A 22,647-nucleotide genomic window follows, 5' to 3' on the forward strand; every position below is an offset into this window, starting at 1 on the left:
CGGCTGTGCCCCGGTGGCTCTGCCTGCTGTACAATGCTTTTTCCCTCCTCTCATCTCCTCCGCCTCAGCCTCCTCCTCCTCTCTCTGTCTTTCCCACTTCACCTTCACGTGGCGCCTGACTACTGGTGGCAATGACGGTGGAATGTGCTGTGAGCTAAAAGGGAAGGCAGCCTCCATCTCTGTTATGTGAATTTTACCTTATTGTTTACAAGGAAAGAGGAAGAGGAGGGGAGTGAAGGAGAAGGGCCTAGGCTTTTAGATTAGACAGACTGGGGGTGCCTGGGTGGCTCAGTCGGTTAAACATCCAACTCTTGATTTTGGCTCAGGTCATGATCTCAGGGTTGTGAGATCAAGCCCCGCACCAAGCCCCGTATCAGCTCCATGCTCAGCAGGGAATCTGTTTTAACATTCTCTCTCTCCCTCTCCCTCTGCACCTCCCCTCCCCCACCTCACTCTCTCTGTCTCAAAAATAAAATAAAAATAAGTAAATAAATTAGACAGACTGTGTGACCTTGAACAAGTTACTTAACGACTCTGGGTCTCAGTTGCCAAATGTTTTTTATGGAGTTGGTGTGAAATTACAAGCATTCATTCACAAAATATAGCACTTACTGTTATGAGGTGGGACTGGTGAGAGCAGAGAATACAATGGTGAGAAAAAAGGACCACAGACTCCTCTCTAATCACTGAGGGATGTATTTTTCCACATGTAGCAGAAGCGTGGTAGGCTAGCTTCACCAAATAGGAGTTGACTTTTTTTTTGCACATTACAGAAAGTCCAGAACTGGTGCAAAGTTCCAGGGTGTCACCAGATCCCAGATTCCTTCTGTCTTTCTGCTTAGTGTGTGCTGTTTGCCTCATGGTCATAAAAAGGCTGCCATACCTCCAGGCAGGAGGTGAGAGTACCTGTTTCTGGCAGGAAGAGGAGAGTCACCAGAAGAAAGGGTGAGATACACTAGGAAGTCCTGAAGCTCTCCAGGTGACTTCTGCTCATTCTTCGCTGGCCAGAACTGGACTGCATGGCTACCTCTGGCTGCACCTGAGGCTGGAGATGGAGATTTTTTAGCTGTGTGTGTGGCGCCTTGAACAAAATCACGCTCTGTCAGTGAGCAAGATGGGCAGTCTCTGCTACAGCTGTTATGACTGGTTGATGAGGGAGGGGTTAATCAAATAATCACAAATTATTGTAAAATGGGAGTGAGATGAGTTGAGTGTGGTGTGCAGCTCTGTGTAATTATGCAGTGAGGGACCCTGACCTGGTCTGCAACCCTGGGAGGGCTTTCCTGGGACCCTGGGAAGCTATGTTTGAGCCCAGACCTAAGGATGAGTAATCTTTCTTATGCAAAAAGGAGAAAGAGCAGTCGGGGGGCTGGGGGAACAGTGGAGTACACTTGTGATGGGAGGAAAGCCGAGGTGGCCAGAACACAGCCTAGGGATGAGAGTGAGCTTATTACAAAATGAGCTTGAGAGGCAGCAGGACCACGGCACACACGAGTGCATTGGCCACGTAGAGGATTTTCACCCTGATCTTTAGAGCAATGGAAAGCCCTAGAGAGTTTTAAGAGGGGAGCAATAAGATCCTCTGCATTATGCAAAGATCACCTTTGCTGCAGCATGGAAGGTGGGTTGGAGAAAGACAGGAGGATGTTCTGAGGCACCCACTGGAAAGTTAGTGGTCTGCTATGAACATTGGGGTTCAGGTGCCCCTTCAGATCACTACATTTGTATCTTTGGGGTAAATACCTAGTAGTGTAATTGCTGCATTGGGGTTGTAGGATAGTTCTATTTTCAACTTTTTAAGGAATCTTCACACTGTTTTCCAGAGTGGCTGTACCAGCTTGCGTTCCCATCAACAGTGTAAGAGGTTTCCCCTTTCTCCACATCCTCACCAACATCTGTTGTTTCCTGACTTGTTAATTTTAGCCATTCTGACTAGTATGGTGGTATCTCATTGTGGTTTTGATTTGTATTTCCCTGATGCTAAGTGATGTTGAGCATTTTTTCATGTGTCTGTTGGCCATTTGGATGTCTTTTATGGAGAAATGTCTGTTCATGTCTTTTGCCCATTTCTAGACTGGATTATTTGTTTTTTGAGTGTTGAGTTTGATAAGTTCTTTATAGATCTTGGATACTAGCCCTTTATCTGATACGTCATTTGCAAATATCTTCTCCCATTTTGTCAGTTGTCTTTTGGTTTTGTCGACTGTTTCCTTTACTGTGCAAAAGCTTTTTATCTTGATGAAGTCCCAATAGTTCATTTTTGCTTTCCGTCTTTGGAGACGTGTCTAGCGAGAAGTTGCTGTGGACGAGGTCAGAGAGGTTGCTGCCTCTGTTGTCCTCTAGGATTTTGATGGATTCCTGTCTCACATTTAGGTCTTTCATCCATTTTGAGTTTATCTTTGTGTATGGCATAAGAAAATGGTCCAGTTTCATTCTTCTGCATGTGGCTGTCCAATTTTCTCAGCACCATTTATTGAAGAGACTGTCCTTTTTCCATTGGATATTTTTTCCTGCTTTGTCAAAGATTAGTTGATCATAGAGTTGAGGGTCCATTTCTGGGTTGTCTATTCTGTTCCATTGATCTATGTGTCTGTTTTTGTGCCAGTACCATACTGTCTTGATGATGACAGCTTTGTAATAGAGCTTGAAGTCCGGAATTGTGATGCCGCCAGCTTTGCTTTTCTTTTTCAGCGTTCCTCTGGCTATTCAGGGTCTTTTCTGGTTCCATACAAATTTTAGGATTATTTGTTCCACCTCTGTGAAGAATGTTGATGGTATTTTGATAGGGATTGCATTGAATGAGTCCACAATAGCCAAACTGTGGAAAGAGCCAAGATGTCCATCAACAGATGAGTGGATAAAGAAGAGGTGGTATATATATACCATGGAATATTACTCAGCCATCAGAAAGGATGAATACCTACCATTTGCGTCAACATGGATGGAACTGGAGGGGATTATGCTGAATGAAATAAGTCAGTCTGAGAAGGACAATTATCATATGGTTTCACTCACATGTGGAACATAAGAAAGCACAGAGGATCAGAGGGGAAGGGAGGGAAAACTGAATGGGAAGTCATCAGAGAAGGAGAAAAACCATGAGAGACTCTCAACTATAGGAAGCAAACTGAGGGTTGTTGGAGGGGAGGTGGGTGGGAGGACGGGGTAATTGGGTGATAGGCATTAAGGAGGGCACGTGATGAGATGAGCACTGGGCGTTATACACAACTGATGGATTCTTGAACACTACATCTGAAACTAATGATTTACTATATGTTGGCTAATTGAATTTAAACTTAAAAAGAAAAAAAACATCATAGATACTAAAAAAAAAAAAGAAAGAAAGAAAACTACGTAAGTGGTGTCATAATGTTAAAAAAAAAAAAAAGCTAGTGGTCCAGGCAGTGGATAATGGTCATCTGGACTAGCAAGGCTCCCGGAAGCAGGTGCTGGGAAGAGGATTCAAATGCAAGTAGTTAATTTGGCAGCTATCCCAGGAACCACCAGTAGGAGTGTGGGGAGCTGAGACAGAGAAGGGAAGGAGGCCCTTAAACTTGGCATTATCACTGTGAGCATTGGTGTTCTTTTCGTTTAGTTCTCTATTTTTTTGCGTTCAGGACAGCTAGAACTTTAACAGATACTTAGTAACCACTGCTCAACTGAAGGCAGTTTTCCATCTTTTTCCAAGCGGTTCAAGCTTTTGCCACCTTGCTGGATACTGAGGGACAGGGAAGAACAGGGTAAGGAAGGGGTGTAATGCTTTCCACACAGGGCAGGGAATCAGACTGCTGTCGAATGGTGCTAACCGGCCATTCATGCTGGGGCAACCTGACAGTTTTATTGCTCGTAGCCCTCTGGGGCCACGTTAGGAGCCAGCACAGGACACACGCCTCGGAGGGGCAGAGGAGCTGGGATATTTACCCACCAATTCCCCATCAAGTCAGAACCTGGGCTGCTTTCTGGGGAGGGAGCGTTGATTCTCCTGCACTCCCAGCCTGCTGTACTTGGGGGGAAAGTGGGCTCCAGTGGCTGGAGAAAGCCTTCAGACAATGGCATTCGGGGGCTAGCAATTTGAAAATGAGGTTGGTGTGTGCAGAAAAGGTAAAGACCAAGGAGATACGAGCAAGGTCTTCTCCTGAGGGGAGGTGGAGGTGGAGAGGAGTTGGCATATGGGAGACAGGTCTAGATGGTAACCCAGACAAGACGTGGTGATGACTTGACTCAGGAGCAAGGTGTGAGAGGGCGTGTCCAGGATGACCCCTCAAGTGTTCCACCTGAGCAACAGGAAGATGGGGCCAAGGAAGGCCAGGTATTCGGGGGGGAGGAGAGACAAAGATCAGGAGGTGAGTGCCAGCCATGCAGAGCTGAGACTTCAGAGGAGGGGTCAGGGCTGGGGAAGCCCTCTGTATAGGTGACAAAGGGATTGAGGCCGCACAAGTTGAGGGGGTGAGAGGGAAGAAGAGGTGCCCGGACGCCAGCCTCGAGGTCCCCAGCATGCATTGTCAGGAGCAGCCAGACGCAGGGGGGAAATCGGGGAGTGCTGGACAGCGGGATGTTGCAACGTGCTTTAACCGATTCGCCCATCCTCTGCACAACGGACAGGGCAGGATGACTTTTTCCCACAGTCCAAGCCTTTCCTTCCTCTTTGCTGGCTACGAAAGCTGCTTGTGGGGAGGCAGGCTGTGGTCTTGCAGTACTCACTGGGGGGGGCACCATTGAGCCTGAGCCTGCTGATTTCCTGAGCCCTCCTGCTCCCCCAGATGCTGTGTCTGGAACAGCAGAGAACGAGGTACCGACAAGGCCAGCCCTGGGTGCTGCAGAGTTGGCAGCTGGCCTCTGCCTGCATGTCCCGCACGTGAATGCCTAAAATTCCAGTGACAGGGCATGGGCCTTTCATTCAGCCCCGAGAAAGAAGGCCTAGAATGCTAGGCCTCTGGGAGAGATACGGGGGAACTTCAGCTCCTCCTGAGAAGTGTAAGGGACACTTATTTTAAGAATTAGCATCTGATGGGGGCGCCGGGTGGCTCAGTCGTTAAGCGTCTGCCTTCGGCTCACGTCATGATCCCAGGGTCCTGGGATCAAGTCCTGCATCGGGCTCCCTGCTTGGCGGGAAGCCTGCTTCTCCCTCTCCCGCTCCCCCTGCTAGTGTTCCCTCTCTCGCTGTGTCTCTCTCTGTCAAATAAATAAATAAAATCTTAAAAAAAAAAAAAAGAATTAGCATCTGATGTGTTTGAAATGTCCCACTGTTCTTCAGTGGTTCCAGGATGAGGTCCAGTGCCTACTTGGATCTTGTCCATGCCTCCATCCCAAACATTTCCCTTTGGCTCAACCACGTTGCTTACAGTATCATGACAATATCAATTTCTTGGTGCCTCCAGGCCTTTGCACATGCTGATCCCTCTGCTACGACACCATTCCCTCTTCCTCACTCTGCCAACTACTCTGCTTTTTAGGCTCTTCCAGGAACAATTTCCTGGACGCCCGCAGCTCTGGTTTAGCTGGCCTCTGCCACGGATGGGTAGGCTCTGCTTGGGCCCTCTGTCTACCTGTACGCTCAGCCCTGCCCTGGGAGGTTCTTCTATCCATGAACCACTATCCAGGCACCAGACGGATGCCGACCTCCCCTTCACAGGGCTTGGGGTGGCTGTGAACATGCCCACACCAGGTTCTGGGTTGACTGATCTGGAGCAGGTCTTGTCATCCTTTTTCCTTAAGGCTCCCATGAAGTCCTAATTGTGCATCCAGGTCTGAGAAAGCTCATGAGGGACTCCTGCCCTGGTTGTGCCTCTAACTCCCTTGGGGAGATGTGGGTAAGGCCCTGAGCACAGCCTGTCTTCCGGACCTCACTCTCCTCGTCTGGGAAAAGCACTGTGTTGTATTTGCAGTATTTAAGAATGTTTGGCAAGGCCCCGGGGAAGGTGAGTGAGAAGGTGGCCAGGCTCCTCTCCCCACCTTCCCCTTACCCCACCACACAGGGCTCAGCCTCTTGGATCTGTTTGGCACGTCGGCCTTCAGCAATTTTCATTTAGGAAAGGGGATCTGTTGCTTTGAAAGCCTAGTTTAAAAGCCCTCGAGGCAGAGGATGTCCGAGTACCAGGCCTGCTAGAAAAGTCTTCAGGCTCACTCTGCCGAGAGGTTGAGAACGCAGAGCAGAATATCGATCTCAGAGTTTGGAATGAATGTGTGGCTGAGGAGGGGGGACAACTCCCTCAGAGACGGAGGGAGAGGAGAAACAGCAAAGGGGGCGAACCGTTGGTGTGGTTGTCCACGTCAGAACCAGGCCGGCGGAGGGCTGGGGCTAGGCCGCCTGCAGGCTGGCCCCGGGCCCTGCTCTCGAGACTGCCCAGGTCCCCAGGCCACCGAGGCCCATGGGCCCACAGGACCTCCAGCCCCAGCAAGGATCTGTCCTGGCGCCTGAAGCAGGAGGGGCTCTCGGTGGGGGGCACAGGGTTAATGGTTAAGCTGCTCAGTCCTCCTGGGGGAGGAGGTTAATGTTTGATCGCAGACGAGTCACAGGAAATGCCACTCATGGAGCTGTCACCAAGCCCAGCACACTTATCACAAATAAAAAATTAACTCTTCAGCTATTCCGGGTTAGGTGGCCAAGGCCTTCCCAGCATTTTGTGGGAACATTTCAGGGTCACCCTATTAGCTGTGTGGACTGCTCTACCGGGCTGTTTATTGCTCTGTTTACAGAAGCTGATACCCCCTCAGAGCTGGCTGGTGGAAGGGCTTTGGCTCTCCATAGGGAAGAATATTCCAGAGAGTTGGTGTGGTGGCAGGAAAGGTGTGGGTTCGGCAATTACAAAGACATGTGCGTTCCTCTGGCTCTTAGGGGCTGTGTGACCTTTTTTTTTTTTTTTTTTTTTAAGATTTTATTTATTTATTTGAGAGAGAGAGCATGAGAGGGGGGAGGGTCAGAGGGAGAAGCAGACTCCCTGCCGAGCAGGGAGCCTGATGCGGGACTCAATCCAGGGACTCCAGGATTATGACCTGAGCCGAAGGCAGTCGCTTAACTAACTGAGCCACCCAGGCGCCCGGGGCTGTGTGACCTTGAACAAGACACTAATCCTGTCTGGGCCTTAGTATCCTTGCCTTCAAAGTGGGGACATGCCATGCCCTTTTTCTTCTTGTCTCTGCTAGCTGGTTGTCCGAGCCTGAAGAACATGGGCAGGAGGGAACAGGCTGACTCCTTTTGGTAGGAGGGGTGGGGCAGGGCGGGGGAAGGGGTGAATGAGATGAAATTCACATAATAACCATTGTAGAGTGAACAGTTGCATGGCATTCAGGACATTCATGCTGTGCGGCCAGCACGCCTCCAGTTCCAACACATTTTCCTCGCCCCAAAAGAAAACCCCATGCCCAGGAAGTAATCACTCCTCACTGCCCCCCTCCCCTGCCCCTGGCAACCAGGAATCTGCTTGCTGTCTCTATGCTGACCCTGGATTTCTAAACGGAATCCTACAGTAGGTGACTTTCTGCATCTGCCCTCTTCCACTGAGCATGTTTTCGAGGTTCATTCACATTTTAGCCTGTACCAGTATTTCAGACACGCTGGCTTTTCATGCGATTTTTTATAGCAAACATTCCCAGCTCCTCGTCCGGATTCCGCTCTGGCTCCTCCCCCAGCACCCGACACGCCCAGCCTGCCCACAGCTCCCCTCCCCTCTTTTTCCCTGGGCACAACGGATCTTGGCTCATTTTTCAGAAACAAGTAACTTATGTCTGTATATGGGGCGCCTGGGTGGCTCAGTCGTTGAGCGTCTGCCTTCGGCTCAGGTCATGATCCCAGGGTCCTGGGATCGAGCCCCGCATTGGGCTCCCTGCTCGGCAGGAAGCCTGCTTCTCCCTCTCCCACTCCCCCTGCTTGTGTTCCCTCTCTTGCTGTCTCTCTGTCAAATAAATAATTAAAAATCCCTTAAAAAAAAAAAGTCTCTGTGACATTTCAGACTTTTTTTTTTAGTTTTTAACCTGTATAATAAGTACCATTATTAACCCCATGTCACAGATGAGGAAAATAGAGGCTCCGAGAGACTCAGGATTTCCCAGAGCTGAAACAGGACTCTCAGCCCATATCTTTTGACTCTAAATCCTAAGGATTTTGTAGTTTGCAACCCAGACTGAGCTGTGAGTGACTGATATCCTCACTCTCCCAAGAAGGGATTTAAAAATTAGAAATTAGAAATAAAAAAGACAGATTGTTGATGCCAGTTAATCTTTAATTAATGGGAGAGGTGGCATGAAATGAAGAGCTTTAGGCCAGGTGAGGAAGAGCTATCAGGGTGCATGAGGGGGATTCTGTGAGGCAGGGTACAGTTTGCCCAGTCCCTGGCGGGGGAAGGGCTCGGCATAGAGCGCTCAGGAGCCCGCCTCAAGGAAAGCAGACTTCAGGCTCAGGCTCGAAGCCTCCTTCGTCTTATCCCCTGCAGCCTCCGTGCAACATCTGAAGTATTTTCCAGTCTGCTAATTCCGTGCCCCTCTCTGCTTGAATACTTTTCGTGGTGGGGAGCCCGCTACTCCCAACACAGTTTATCCCGTGGAACTGCTTGGGCTTCGTGGTTTAAAAAGAACTCCGCGCCCGCCCCCCCCCCCAACTGTTTAGTTGTTTCTCCCCGTGCTGTGCTTTGGAATGTCTTTGCCACCCGGGACTTCAGTTCCATTGACTCCGTCCTGACCGCTTCTGTGTGTGGTCCAGCCAGCACGGGGAGGCAACACCTTTCTTGACCTCAGTGCTGTAGATCAGCTCATCAGCAGAGCCCTCACCGGGTTGCCCCTTGGATGGCCTAGGGATGGGGCCGGGGTAGCCGAGAAAGGCAAAGGGAGGCAGGATGAAGCCAGGGAACAGGCAGCTGCAGGAGCCCCTGAACCACCGAGAGGTCTCGGGGAGGAGACAGGTGAATGGCGGTGAGTAGGGGTAGGAGACACCTGGGAGATGGATATGGCAGCTCTAGGTAGGAGGAGAGCGTTAACACTGACAGAAGCAGAAGCTAGGGGAGAACCAGAAGGTCAGGGCGAGGGGGAACTTGGGTTCCCTGGTGACCAGTGAGCAGCGGGGGGTGTGCAGGGGTCTTGGAGGGACGGAGGACCCAGTGGTCAACCCAGCATGGCCCTGGGGGCCTGGCTTGGTCCTGGCCCCGTCACATTGCAGCCTGACACATGGCTCCGGAAATACTCCCAGGTTATCGCCAGGCCATCTGAGCTTATTTATAAATAAATCAAGAACTGGAAGATGGATGCTCTTCTCTGGGTGGATGCAGGGCAGACAGGCAATTAGCAGAGGGCTGGCTGTATGCCAGGCACCAGGCTGGGTGGGGATGGAGAGATGCCCCAGGCCCGGTCCTGCCCTCTCAGATCACCTCTACCTGTATTCCAACCCTGTCCCCGTCAGCAGACTGGCCTCTGGGGCCACCTCTCTATGGGGACAGGGGGTGGGGCAGGACAGCAGGACTATAGGACAGAAGGAGCACATGTCATTGAGCCTGGCTCCGTGCCGGGGGCTTCACAAGTATAAAGGAGACCAATCTTTGTCCATCAACTCCAGTGGGCAAAAATAGAACTTTCTCAGTTTTCTGTACCTTTAATTCTGACTCCGTTCTCCTGGGATGGAGAAACCTAAGCCTTGGTTTTTTCTGGATCTTCCCCACAACTTAGCCAGGCTATCAGAGATTCACATGGCACTGTGGTATCTGGGGGAGCCCATGTGGTCTTGAGCTTTGCTCCACAGAGTGGCGGCCAACGGACTTCTGTGCTTCGCTGGAGGCGTGAGCTCTGCAAGGCTGTCTGTGGTCCCGCCCGTCTAGAAAGATCCCTACAGCCATTTCTCCTCTGGGCTACCCCACCATCCAGGACTGGCTGGGCAGCAGGGTACTCATGCCTCTTGCTGGAACCTTGTATATCCTGTTCATCGCTTGCCCTCCTTGTCTCCCCAGACTGAGGGAAGTCTTGCTTCCTTTTCTGTTTTCTCCCAAGCATTTTGTTTACACCAGAATTCTTGTCCCCATCCCTCCCACTGCCCAGCCTTTGGAAACCCAAGCCAGGAAGATTCTAAATTTTTCTGCCCACCTCTGAGAATGGGAACCAGTAGGCTGAGGAGGAAGGACAAAAGAAGGGGGGCGGGGATGGAGATTAATAGATCAGAAAATATTCTCCTGAACACACAAATCATTTAATCCTCACCAAAATCCTGGGGGATGTTACTACGCCCGTTTTATAGATGAGAACACTGAGGCCCGTAGGGGTAAGGGGCATGCCCAAGCTAGATTTGGGTCCAGAGTTCGCTCTATCTCCACCACAGCACCGCTTCAACTCAGGATCCCGTGCTGTCCTCTGTGGCCACGGGCACTCGGCAGGCACCCCCTGCTCCCCCAGATGGCATTTGTGGGCCAACATTGTCTTCTCTTGTCTCCCCACTTAACCATCCCCAGCTTTCCCTCCTCACCCTCCAGCCAGGCAGTCAGCGGTGACAATGCCCATCAAGGATGGTGGAGAGCTGCCCCTCACGCTGCCCTGGGCCCTGCTTGTCCATGAAGCAGCTAATGTGTATGCATTTCAGCCCTGCTTTCCGGAGGCAGGGAGCCCTCCCTACTGGCTCAGTGAACAGGAGCCCCATTTACAAAGCTCCTCCATCCCTTATTTCATTGGACACCCCCTCTCCCCGAACTCAGGCTGCGAGCTCTGGGGTCAAGATCTAAACCTACCAGGAACGCACAGTGACCCGAGTTCTGAGCTTTGTCCCTTTCCCACGAGAGCCCCAGAAGGAGTCTGGTGCCAGGACGCCCTCCCTTCTTCCCATCCCTGCCTTACCTGTGCAGGCCTTCCCCCTACTCAGAGCAGGAGCCTGGTGGGAAGTGGGGTCTGAGGCCCTCCACTCACACCCTGGACAGTGCAAAGGGGGTCCCTGCAAGCAGCCAGGAGCCACACAGAACCACCTGGCTGCCCTGGCCACAGTCCCTCCAGCCCAGCGCACACGTGTGCTGCTTGCCTGAATGTTTTCTCTTTCAATCAATTGACTTCTTTTTTCCCATCATGCTGTACATTAGATCTTAGACTCATTCACCCTTCAGAACTGCAACTCAGTGCCCTTTGGCCAACCTCTCCCCGTTTCCCCCCAACCCCAGCCCCCAGTGACCATTCTACTTTCTGCTTTGGTAAGTTTGAATCTTTCACATTCCACATGGGAGTGAGATCACACGGCATTTATCTTTCTGTGTCTGGCTTAGCTCATTTAGCATACTGTCCTCCGGGTTTATCCATGTTCTCACAAGAGGCAGGATTTATTTCTTTGTTAAGGCTGAGTGATACTGCATTGTAATCCTCCTCGTCCATTCACTGTTCGATGGACACGTAGGCTGTTTCCACACCTTGGCTATTGTGAACCATGCTGCAGTGGACATGCGAGAGCAGAGATCTCCCTCTCTGAGGTCCTGATTTCATTTCCTTTGGGTATATACCCAGAAGTGGGATTGCTGGATCATATCGTAGTTCTATTGTTATTTATTGAGGAGCCTCCGTACTGTTTTCTATGATGGCCAGTTTGCATTCCCCCAATAGTGTACAAGATTCTCCCCCCACTTTTTAAAATTAATTTATTTTTTTCGGAGAAAGAGAGAGAGAGAATATGAGCAGGGGGAGGGGCAGAGGGAGAGGGAGAATCTCAAGTAGACTCCGCGCTGAGCTCAGAGCCCAACACGGGGCTTGAGCTCTGGACCCTGAGATCAGGACCTGAGCCGGAAATCAAGAGTCGGATGCTCCACCGCTTGAGCCACCCACGCATCCCGAGGGTTCACTTTTCTTCAACTGACTTTCAGTTTTTAACTTAGCTTCCTTCTAAACAATAATAGCTATAAAATCACAGATGTGATATGCTCGTCCTATAACTGCTTAATACATATTAAATTCTCTTTTTTTAAAAAAACGTGTAACTATTAAAATTAAAAGCATTCAACCAGTAGGGGCTAGAGGAGCATGCCACTGGGGATGGGAGCACTAGGTCTGTTCCCGGTGCTGAGGCTGGAAGAGCGTGGCCCTGCCACGGCACGATACCGTGCTCAAGACACGAGCAATGCCACGCGGAGGCGGGAGCATCAGGTGGGCTGCTACCAAGGGTCAGCCTGGAGGGTGGGATGCCAGCTCCAGCAGCATCAGCTCTGTCCCCCTGCACGTGTCACTTTGCCTCTCGGAGCCTGGGTTCCGCATCTCCATCACCTCTGCTGTGGGGCAGTGATCTTACCCAACCCCTGCACACTCCGCAGTGTCTGATGCTTGTCCAGGCTTTTCTCTCTGCAGGGCTGATATGAAGGGCGTGTCAGTGACCCGGCCGCCAGGGGACCCCACTCACCTTGAGGGGAGCTGCTCCCCCCTGACCACCAGCCCCTCCTCCACCGCCTTCTGCCAGCACCGGGGCAGTGTCCCCGTGGGCCCAACCTGACATGACCCAGGTCAGGAAGCCTGCCAGATGCCCTGGTACCCTCCCCAACTGTCTGGCCGCTGGACAGGGCTTGTCTGGCCTCACGGGCAGGAGCCCTGGGCCCAGGCCCTGGCTGAGCTGGCTGGGCCCAGCCCTGAATTCATTTCTCCCAAAGGGAGGAAAGAGGCCCCTGAATTCCTCCACAGCTGGGAAGTGCCCCAACCACTTCTAATACAAGACATGTGGCTCCTTGTAAATGAGGCACCCTGCTGTCATATGGAGACTTCTGCAGAAGGAGAAAGGATGTGGGTCAGCGTCATCCTCCAGGCTCCAGATCCTGGAATAACTCAAGTAGACAGACACAGTGGGTCATCTGTTACGGGCCTTCCCAGCCTGGTGTCGCCATCCCAGGGCCATCTGGGGAGGCCAGAGTCACTGGGAGCCTGCAAGCTCTGAAAGACCCTGCTCACGTCTGGCAGGCAGCGTCCACGGCTGGAATGTGGACGACCAGTTGCCTGGACGGTGGTAAACCCTGTCTGGGTGCTCTGGGAAGAGCTCAGATGGACAGCTCCAGCCCCTCCTCTTTCAGGCCTCACTGTGAGAGTTGGGGTGAAGGTTCAGGGATATCCAAGGGGTTGCTCATCTCCCACATTGCTCGAGTGACACAAACCCTGGTCCTCAGTCCCAAGATGCTTCCACCGTCCTGGGCAAGCCCCGTCCAAGCCCTGCCTTTGTGTCCAAGCTCTCTCTCATTCCATACCAGCAACCTTGCCCTGGGGCCACAGTCTGTCTGTCACTCAGGGGCAGCTCTACCTCCAGAGCCCCCAGCCGGGCATCCTGACTTCCCACTTCCTCTCTCCCCCCATCCCTCTGGGGGCCAACCCCCCTGCGAGAGGAGAGCCCCAACTGCCTTCAGCCCAGCTCTCTGCATCCTCCCTCTTTCCCTCCTGGCCCAGCTTCACACCCTGCCTCCCCGCCACCTCCTGGCCCCTCTCCAGCTCCCCTAGCCTGGCTCCATGAGGAAGGCTCTCGGAAGCTGGGGTTGGTGCCCCCGAGGAGACAGGGCAGGTGGGTGAAGCCTGGGAGGTGGCATGGAGCAGTGTGGCTGGACAGCCCCTTTCCAGCCCCTGCATTTCCTGGGCTGTGTGACTCCAGGAACCTGTTTCTCTTCTCTGCTTCATCACTTCATTTATAAAACAAGGACAGGGCCGGATGCCTCGGAGCACTGCTGTGGGTTAGATGAGCTCATGTGTGTGAAAGCACAGGGTGACGGACTCCCACTAGCACCAAACCAGAGCTCACAGGCCGAGGACTGGAAGGCCAGCACCTTAACGTGGAATCCAGAAGTCAGTGCTCAGACCAAAGTCCGTTTCTGAGGAATGCATGTGGGGAAACAGACTCCTGTTTTAACACAGTATCACTCCTGGGCCCCTCCCAACACCAATTAAATCAGGATCCCTGGGTGTAGGGCCCAGTTCTGTATGTTCTGATGCCTGGGTGGCTCAGTCCATTGAGCGTCTGCCTTCGGCTCAGGTCATGATGCCAGGGTGCTGGGATCGAGCCCCGCATGGGGCTCCCTGCTCCGCGGGGAGCCTGCTTCTCCCTCTCCCTCTGCTGCTCCCCCTGCTTGTGCTTTCTCTCTCTCCGACCAATAAATAAATAAATAAAATCTTTTTAAAAATTTAAAAATAAATAAATAAAGCTCCCTAGACGGTTACACTGTGCAGCCAGGCTGGAGGCCCCCTGCTGTCAAGTCTAATGCAAGCTGAGGCCAAGAGATGTTCTGTCTCTAGAGAAATCCAGGCCTGCCCTGGTGAGGCTTATATGAGATAATGTGTGTTCTCTCCTTCCTTCACGCCTTCAACGTGAGCACTTACTGTGTAGACGGCAGAGTCGAAGGCCCCAAAGATAAAAAGGCACATTAGACCCCACTGGTTCCTGATCTTGAAGAGTCAGGACGGCACGAGAACTCCTAGCAGGCCGGAGCGTTGGGGATGGTGCCAGGCGGTTTGGGGGGAGGCCCTTGGCCCACGCTCTCTCCCTGTCTAATGTTGTGTTCGTCTTGGCAGGTTGCGAGGGGCTGTGGGACAACATGAGCTGTTGGCCCTCCTCCGCGCTGGGACGGACAGTGGAAGTGGGGTGCCCCCCATTCCTCCAGATGCTCACTGGCAGAAACGGTAACCACTCAGCCCACGGGTTCCGGCTGCGAAGCAGTGGGTGGCCCTCTGGGTGGGGCCCTGGCCTGGAGACCAAAGAACCTCTGGGGACAAGTGGTGAACGGACTGGTGGGAGGTGGTCCTTGTTGGGGCCTGGAGGCCTTGCTTGGGGGTGTGAGGTGGGCTCAATTCGCAGGGTCCCAAGGAAGGGGGCCAGGAGGCAATGTACTAGGAAGTGATAAAGGAGACTGGGCTTGCTTCTCTCTGTCCCACATCCCCAGTTGGGCTCCCCCACTTCCTTCCATGTTTCTGCCCCCTTAGCAACCAGAACCCTTGTTCCAGCCCCTGGGTCTGGGTCCCACATGGCACAGCCTAGCTTTCCAGAACACTTACTTTCTATGTGTCCATTCTGCCAGGCCCTGCTGATAAACTGTGCCCTCCCGGAAAGCCCCTTGCCTCCTGGGTGATCTCTTGCCCGAGGAAAACTGCAGTTTACAAGGATTTTCTTAATTTGAGGCAGGGAGTGGGGAGACTGTGTCAGACAGGGGATGTTCAGGGACTAACATTGGCTAAAGCCCCACCACCTGCCAGGCATTTTTTTTTTTAAAGATTTTATTTATTTATTTGAGAGAGAGAATGAGAGACAGAGAGCATGAGAGGGAGGAGGGTCAGAGGGAGAAGCAGACTCCCCTCTGAGCAGGGAGCCCGATGCGGGACTCGATCCAGGGACTCCAGGATCATGACCTGAGCCGAAGGCAGTCGCTTAACCAACTGAGCCACCCAGGCGCCCTTGCCAGGCATTTTTATATACACAGGCTCAGTTGAACCATCACAACTCCCCTGCCAATCACAGAACTTGTCTCCTCCACTTGACCCAGGAAAAAGGAAAAAAAAAAAAAAACAGGGAGTTAAGAGGGGTTTAGCACTTTACCTAAGGTTCACGGCTAGAAGATGGAGAATCTAAGATTCAAACTCAGATTTCTCCGACTTCAAAACCAGCGCCCTGTCCTTCGATGCCATGGTCAAGGTGGGACTACAGCTTTGTGGTGGGGAGTGATGCTGGGTGGAGGCAAGGTGGTTTCATGGCCTTTGGCCCCTGTCCTCCATGAGGTCATTTAAAGTCAAAAGCCTGACCTGGCCCTGCTAACCCCTCCCCTCATCTATGTGGGGCAGGAAACGCTGACCAGTGAGGCCCTTCACAAGAACAAACCAGAAAAGATGACTTTACACTAAAACCCACCAGCATCCCAAAGCCAGGCAGGAAAGGTTGACCAGCAAGGAAAACAAGACCATGCAGTGTGGGAGAGGAGTGTAAATTCCTCACTCCATAATTCTCTAGTACGCATGTGCACACACACACACACACACACACACCCAGATCTGGGGAGCACACTGCGGTAGCTCACAATCCCGCTCAGCCTCCTGGATGCCCAGCAGACAGGAACTGCAGGGGACCGGGGAGATAGGTCGGAGTCCCCCTTCTCCACTTCCTGCTTGGATAACGCCAGCTGCCGAAACAGACAATGTCCCAAATCTCAAAGCCTTCATACGTATGTATAATGCCTGCCCGCCTAACGTGCAAACTGGGCGCTCCTGATTAGCACCAGGCCTGAATATGATCCCGCTTCTGCCCACATTGCCTCTGCCAGAACTCAGTGATGTGGCGACACCGACCTGCAAGGGACGAGGGCAAGTGTGGTCCAGCCAGGTGTCAGTCTCCCGGGCCTGAGAGCCCAAGTTACTCATTCTCAGCCTTGATTTTCTCATCTGGAAAGTGGGGAGAATAAACAGGACCAGGCTGTGCTTGGAAATGAATTTTAAATATCTTCCTTTGTCCTTTCTCTTCCTCTCTTCTCCCTTCTTGCCTACCCCCCCACACACCTGCAAACACATGCCAGGAAACTCTTTTTCTCCCAGCGTGACCCTTCCACGTCTATGTCTGGGGTCCGTGGAACTCCCGACACATGAGATTAATCCACACATGATTGACCTACAGCAACATGCTGGTCAGGTGCAAGGCCAGGACCAGATCCTGGACTCCCCATCCAGTGCTCCTCCCTCGCTGACCGAGTTCTCCAGTTGGAGGGACTTGACACTCTCCTCCTTTCCCAGCCTTCCCTTCACAACCCGCCCAGAGCCGCAGTGCCTCTACCTCTCCTATCAACGTCCCTCCTACCTTTCTGCGGAGGGGCCAAGCAGAGCCGTGCTCCTGGCCAAATCCTTCCCAATCAATTGCTAGAACGCCGGCCTGCCTCATTAACTAGTAGCCCACTGACTCCTTTCTGAGGATCCCCAACCCTTTAATTGCTCAAGAGCCCCCGGAGTTCAGCAAGGAGTGCGTTTCTAGGTCTGCCACTGTGGGGGAGGAAGTTGGGGTGGTACGTGTACCTCTGCTGCAGTTTCTTCTTGCTGCCACATGGTGTCGCTGTGGGGCTGCAGGAGCCACCCGTCTACCAGTCCACAGGGAGGCCCTGCTCCCCGCCCCCCAGGGCTCTGCACTTTCCTCCTCTCAGGAAGGAAAGCTCCCCTCAGTGGTTTCCCACAGGATTCCAGGGCTCCCCAACCCAACCCAGGGAGGAGCGCCCAGTGAGGACAGTGTGGTGTTTTGGACCGACCCTTCCTTTTGAGAGAAGAAAATAATAATAATAAATTATTTCCCAGGGACCCCACTACAGGGGCCCAGACAGGATGGTTGTCCATGTGACTGGAGAAACTGCAGGCCAGAATCTGCCCCCAGATATTTTTCTGTGTGTGCCAAGGTCTAGAATGTTCCCTCCAGGAGGCATTCCTTTGATTCTTAATGGGGCACTGGTCTTCCAGAGTTCCTTGTTAGAAAACACTTCCGTGGCAGGGTCAGGCCTTGGCCTTTCCCTGAGCCTTAACTTAGTAGATGTTCCTTATAACCTGATTAGGTTCCAGGAGCCTTTTGAGAATTGGATAAAAGCTTTGGACTGGCTCTTCCCCAAACTGCACATACGTATATGCACAAAAATACTGCCTGTACCTTCAGGGGCCCTTGAGGTGTACGTTGCCCTGAACGTGGGTAAGGATGGGCCCCTGTCCTATTAGGAATTAACCCCAGGGGAAGTGGGTGGGGTTGAAGGGACTCCAGAGAGAGCCCAACCCTTGTCTTCTCAGCAGCTCTGCCAAGAGCCCGGTCAGCAAAGGGCACCGTCTTTTCGTCACACCGGGCTCCTGGCCTGGATCACATGCAGCATCTGTCTGGGGAATCCCACTGGGTCAGTGAGGAGAAGGCCCCCAAACAGGCAGCCCAGCCCAGCCTCTATGGGCACGCTGGCTGATAACCGGTTCTGGGCTCCAGGGAGTTTGTGTTTTCTTAATCCAACTTCCCATCCAACCAAGCCGAAATTGGACCACCATGTTTTCCCGTCTGACAACCTAGCTCCCTTGATTTAACTATAGAAATCTTGCACCCCCTCCTAAATTCCATGCCCCACCACCGCTGGTCCATTTTGGAAAGGCTGAAAGGAGGAGGGAGTCACACTCCCAGCCCAGCGAGCACCAGCCTGGGCACTTCCTGGTGCTATCGTGTTCCCCACTCGGTCCTGCAGGTGGGTGGTTATTGTCACTGGGCACAGAAAAGTGAGGTACCTAAGCTCACCCCCAGATGACCAAGAGGCAGGGCCGGGGTTCACACTCAGATCTGGCTAGCTGGAAACCTGTGCTCCAGGTCTCAGGAGCCTTCAGGGGCTGGGCATTCCTGGATGCGGAAGGCCGAGGTCTCCTGGTGGTAGAAGCTGCCCCCGGAACTGCAGGGAGGGAGGCACAGTGAAGAGTCACATCCTGGCTGGGCCCTGTTACCCAATCCTGGGCCTTGGTTTTCTTGTCTGGAAAATAAGCCAGCAGTATCTCCCTCACTGAGCGCTGGGAGGATTAGATCAAAATCTGGAAATGAGCATGGTGGCTGGTTCTAGAAATGCCAGCCACAGTTCTCGAGTTCAGTGGAACCCATCTGACCCTGAACCCTGTGAACCAGTGGTCCAGACTGGAGGCCTGTCAGAGAGGAGCATACAAGGCCCAACTGGGGTGGCTAAGGCCCCTGGGGAGGGTACAAATTAGAACAGAGTGGGTGTCAGAGTTCCTGTCTCCAGGGCTGAGACCAGCCACCCCCCCAACCCCTGCCACACGGGCAGCAGCCAGATCCTGGGACCAGTGCTTGGCCCTCCTCTGGAGTAGAGGATGCAACTGGGCCGTCAGTCCATGGAGGGCGACTCCTCTTGGTCACTTCCCAAGACTTCCTTCTCGGGGGCTGGCAGCTCCCCTTCCCCAGTTTTCGGACTTCTGCTCCAAAAGCTCCGTGTGGGCAAACTTCCCTGTTCCCTTATAGAAGAATTTAGAGCAGGCTCTTCTCCACTCAGTTGGTGTTCTGGCCCGCCAGCCAGCAAACGGATGAGCAAGGGCTCTGGGTTGGCCCCGGGAGCCCTCCGGAGCTCATCAGCTGCTAGGGGAGGCGGGGAAGCCAGCCACCACTGTGTGAAGGGCACAGGACTTGGCCTTGGCCTTGTGCGGGGAGAAGGGCGGTGAGCGCTGCGGGAGGGAGGATCGGAGGATCGCAGCTATCCTGTGATTTACAATGCAGAGAAATGCGGAGGTGTGGCCGGAGGACTGAGAACTCCTTCCTTTCTGGGAGGGGCGGCCCCCTGGACGGTCTACCTTAGTGCCCCTGCTCTGCTGGAGGTTTTCAGGTGCTGGGGAGCAGGGCGGGAAGTGAGATTTGAAATAGAACTTCCTCGGTGTGGGACATTTCACTATGGGAATGGCCGGGTCCTTGCCAACCGTGCCAGGTTCTCGGGGAACCCACCCATTAAATGGCAGCGGGACCTGGGATCAGTACGTAGTAAGAGGAGAAAGCAGGAGAAAGAAAGGGGATCCGTACATAGTGTGTGGTTGAGCGTGAGGGTCTGAGACCCGGGGTTCAACTCCCATTTCCTCCATTTCCTGTGCTGTGATCTTATGCAGATTATTTAACCACGGTGTGCCTCAGTTTCCCCAACTGTGAAATGGATGCAGTATTTACATGTTATAATATGTTTTACTATAAAGGTAACTGCTTAGTTCATAGTCTTGTTAGGGTTAAAGGAGTCGCTACCTGTCACAGGCTTAGGACAGTGTCTGGCACATAGTAATCACCAGGTATTATTATAGTAGAGCACGGGATTTTATAATTGAGCAAATACACAGCCCTTAGAGAGTGAGATCAATGGGGTTTTTTTGGTTGGGGGTGTATAATCAGAATGGCTTGGGACCACTGTCCTTGAGCACGACATTTGGCCCCTTGTATGACATGGGACACTGTAATCCCTTGCAAGAGCACTGGTGTGCTGCCATTGCGAAGGTTTATATTTATCTCCTGTGGACACCCAGGGGGTCAAGTAGCACCCCCTGTTTTGGGAAAACCCTCAAAAAACCAGAAGTGGCACCTCAGCCAGTGGGTATGGAGGATGGGCAGGGCGGTCCCCCCTGGAGCACTGAGGGGGCTTGATGCTGAGATTGGAGCCCGGGAAGGGAAGGTGAGGGGTCGGGTGGGAGTGGACATGCCTGGGGTGAAGCCGTGGTGCCCCGGGGCCTGAGAGACCCCTGGAGTGGAGCTGGGCCTGGGGGCAGCCAGCCGGGCTGGGGAGCGGTGACCAGAAGCTCTGCAGGGTTGGGAGTGCAGTGGGGGAGAGCTGCTGTGACCGTAGGGAACTGTCGTGTGTGTCAACCCTGTCTGTGGAGCCCTGTGCCTGGCACAGAGGGATGTGGGGGTGGGCGAGGCCGTGGGACCCCGGGGGAGGGCAAGTAGTGCTTGGAGGCTGAACAGGGTATTTGTTCAGAGCCGGCCTGTTTGTAGATTGAGGCCTCGGGGGTCCACGGATCTGTCTCTCTCTCACCTGTGCGCACACATCTGCATCTTTGCCCTTTTTTTTTTTTAAAGATTTTTATTTATTTGAAAGAGAGCGAAAGTGAGAGAGATCACAGAGGGAGAGGGAGAGGGAGAAGCAGACTTCCCGATGAGCAGGGAGTGCGATGTGGGACTCGTTCCCAGGACCCTGGGATCACGACCTGAGCCAAAGGCAGATGCTTAACCGACTGAGCCACCCAGGCGCCACTTTCCCGCTCCTTCTTACTGACCCTTACATATTCTTCAAGGATCAGCTGGGCCAATTGAGAGCTGACCCTGTGGTTCAAAGAAAGGCAGCTGGGGCCCAGCAATGGGGAAACGCCAGGCCACCCCTAAGGTGTGGCTGAGGGTACCCGGGACCCCAGGCCATCTGTCCCCTGTCCCCACTGCTCACCTGCAGGATGCTTGGCCCCCACAGGTTCCATGTTTCGAAACTGCACACAGGACGGCTGGTCGGAAACCTTCCCCAGGCCTGACCTGGCCTGTGGGGTTAACGTGAACGACTCGTCCAATGAGAAGCGGGTAAGCCTGTCTGCCCCTCTTTCCCTGGCTGGGGGCCTGCAGGGTGAGAAGACAGAGTGGAGCCAGTCCCGGGGCAAGAGCAGGGGACCAGGAGCTGCTCCGGTCACCCACCCCACCCCTCTCATCATCCGGGGTTCGCTGGGCCTGCCTCACTGCTCTGGTCTGTCGTGTGAAGCCAAGGTAGGTCTCCTTTCCGCTACTTTTGGCCAATTAATATTCTGAGTTAAGTCCAAACTTTGCATTTACCTTTGTTAAATTTCAGCTCCTTGTTTCGGGATTTTACAGTTTCAACCCTGGAGGAATATCATGGTTAAGGCCCTGGGCTCTGTTCTTCCCCAACTGATGAGTCTAAGCCAGCAGTGTCTCCGATGTGGTTTCAATAGACATAACTCACAAAACCAAAAGCTCCGTGGGGTCCGCAATAATTCTTAAGGGTGTAAAAGGGTCCCAAGGTCCAAAGGTTTGAGAACCACTGGCCTAGGCCAATACTGTATCCCAGCCCTCTGCCAGGGATGGTCCAGGGGTGGGCAGGCTCCAGTCACTTTGGGCCAGTGAGATGTGAGGACAAGCTTGCTGGGGTTTGGGTGAAGAAGCTTTCTCGCTCTTGGGAAGGAGCCATAGGAAGTCTGGCTGTCCCTCCTCCTGGACAAGCAGGCCTGGGGAAGCATGTGGCTGTCATCACCAAGGCAGTCATCCAAATCGAGAAGTGGCAGCCTCGAGAAGAATCCACCAGGATAGCAGGAGGAGAAATGGAAAGAACCCGGTCCTTTGGCAGCTTCTTAGTGCTGCTTTATGAAAGAGTTCTGAAACCTGTTCTCTGCATCCCCAGTTACATGAGCCACATCTGTTTATTAGGCAAGTTGGAAATTTCTGTTTCTTGCAGCCCAGAGCATCCTTTCGAACCTCTGTGCTGCTATCCATCATAAGAATGTTCTCTCTTAATTTTATGGATTTTGCCAATGTGATCACATAAACTTCCTGTCCTCAGAGAGGTTGGTGCACTGTGGCCCTTGAGCCAAACACAGCCCACCACCTGTTTGTGCAAATAAAGTTTTATTGAGCCATAGCTACGGCGATTTGCACTACGAGCAGAGCTGAGTGATGGCAAGAGCCCAAATGGGCACCCAAAATCTAAAACACTTATTACCTGTCCCTTTACAGAAAAAGTCTGCTGACCCCTGATCTAGAGGATGCAGAAGGAAGGTGGCCTAGTCAGGAAACATGGCAGAGAGACAGGCAACTTGATCCAGGACAGACAGCAGTGAGGCTTCTGGACCCCAAGCCCCCTGGGAGGTGGCGCCCGTTGCAGATGTGGAGGGCAGGTGCGCTGAGGTCACATCAGGCCTCCTGGGAGCAGGGCTCTTTCTGGATCAGAATTTACACACATAACGCAGGGACAAGTGGAGTTAGCTGGTGTCCTGAGGCTTCCCTGGCAGACAATCCGCCCAGCCTCAGGCCAATGCAGAACATTCAGCCTGAACGCCCCATACTGTCACCCCGTGCCTCCTCATGCTGTCACAGACTGGCCCAAATCTGCTTCTGAACTGAGAGCTGCTAGCCAGGTGGTCCTAGGAGCGAGGCTCATGCCCTCAGGTCTGGGGCTCATCCTGCCCGTGGCAAGATTATAGGCCGACACATCATCGATCCACTAATTTCTTGAC

General features: G+C 53.0%; 1 protein-coding gene across 1 annotated transcript in view; it reads left to right on the plus strand.

The window, feature by feature from the left end:
• The window catches only part of SCTR (secretin receptor), a 74,902-nt gene that overhangs the window by 26,677 nt on the left and 25,578 nt on the right, over nt 1-22,647 (plus strand). Inside the window, exons 5-6 of the mRNA XM_021695854.2 lie at nt 14,476-14,583; nt 20,883-20,986. Of these exons, the coding sequence (XP_021551529.1) occupies nt 14,476-14,583; nt 20,883-20,986 (212 nt within the window). The remainder of the gene's footprint in view (nt 1-14,475; nt 14,584-20,882; nt 20,987-22,647) is intronic.

The sequence above is a fragment of the Neomonachus schauinslandi genome, chromosome 3 (assembly GCF_002201575.2).
Source record: "Neomonachus schauinslandi chromosome 3, ASM220157v2, whole genome shotgun sequence".
Taxonomy (NCBI): domain Eukaryota; kingdom Metazoa; phylum Chordata; class Mammalia; order Carnivora; family Phocidae; genus Neomonachus; species Neomonachus schauinslandi.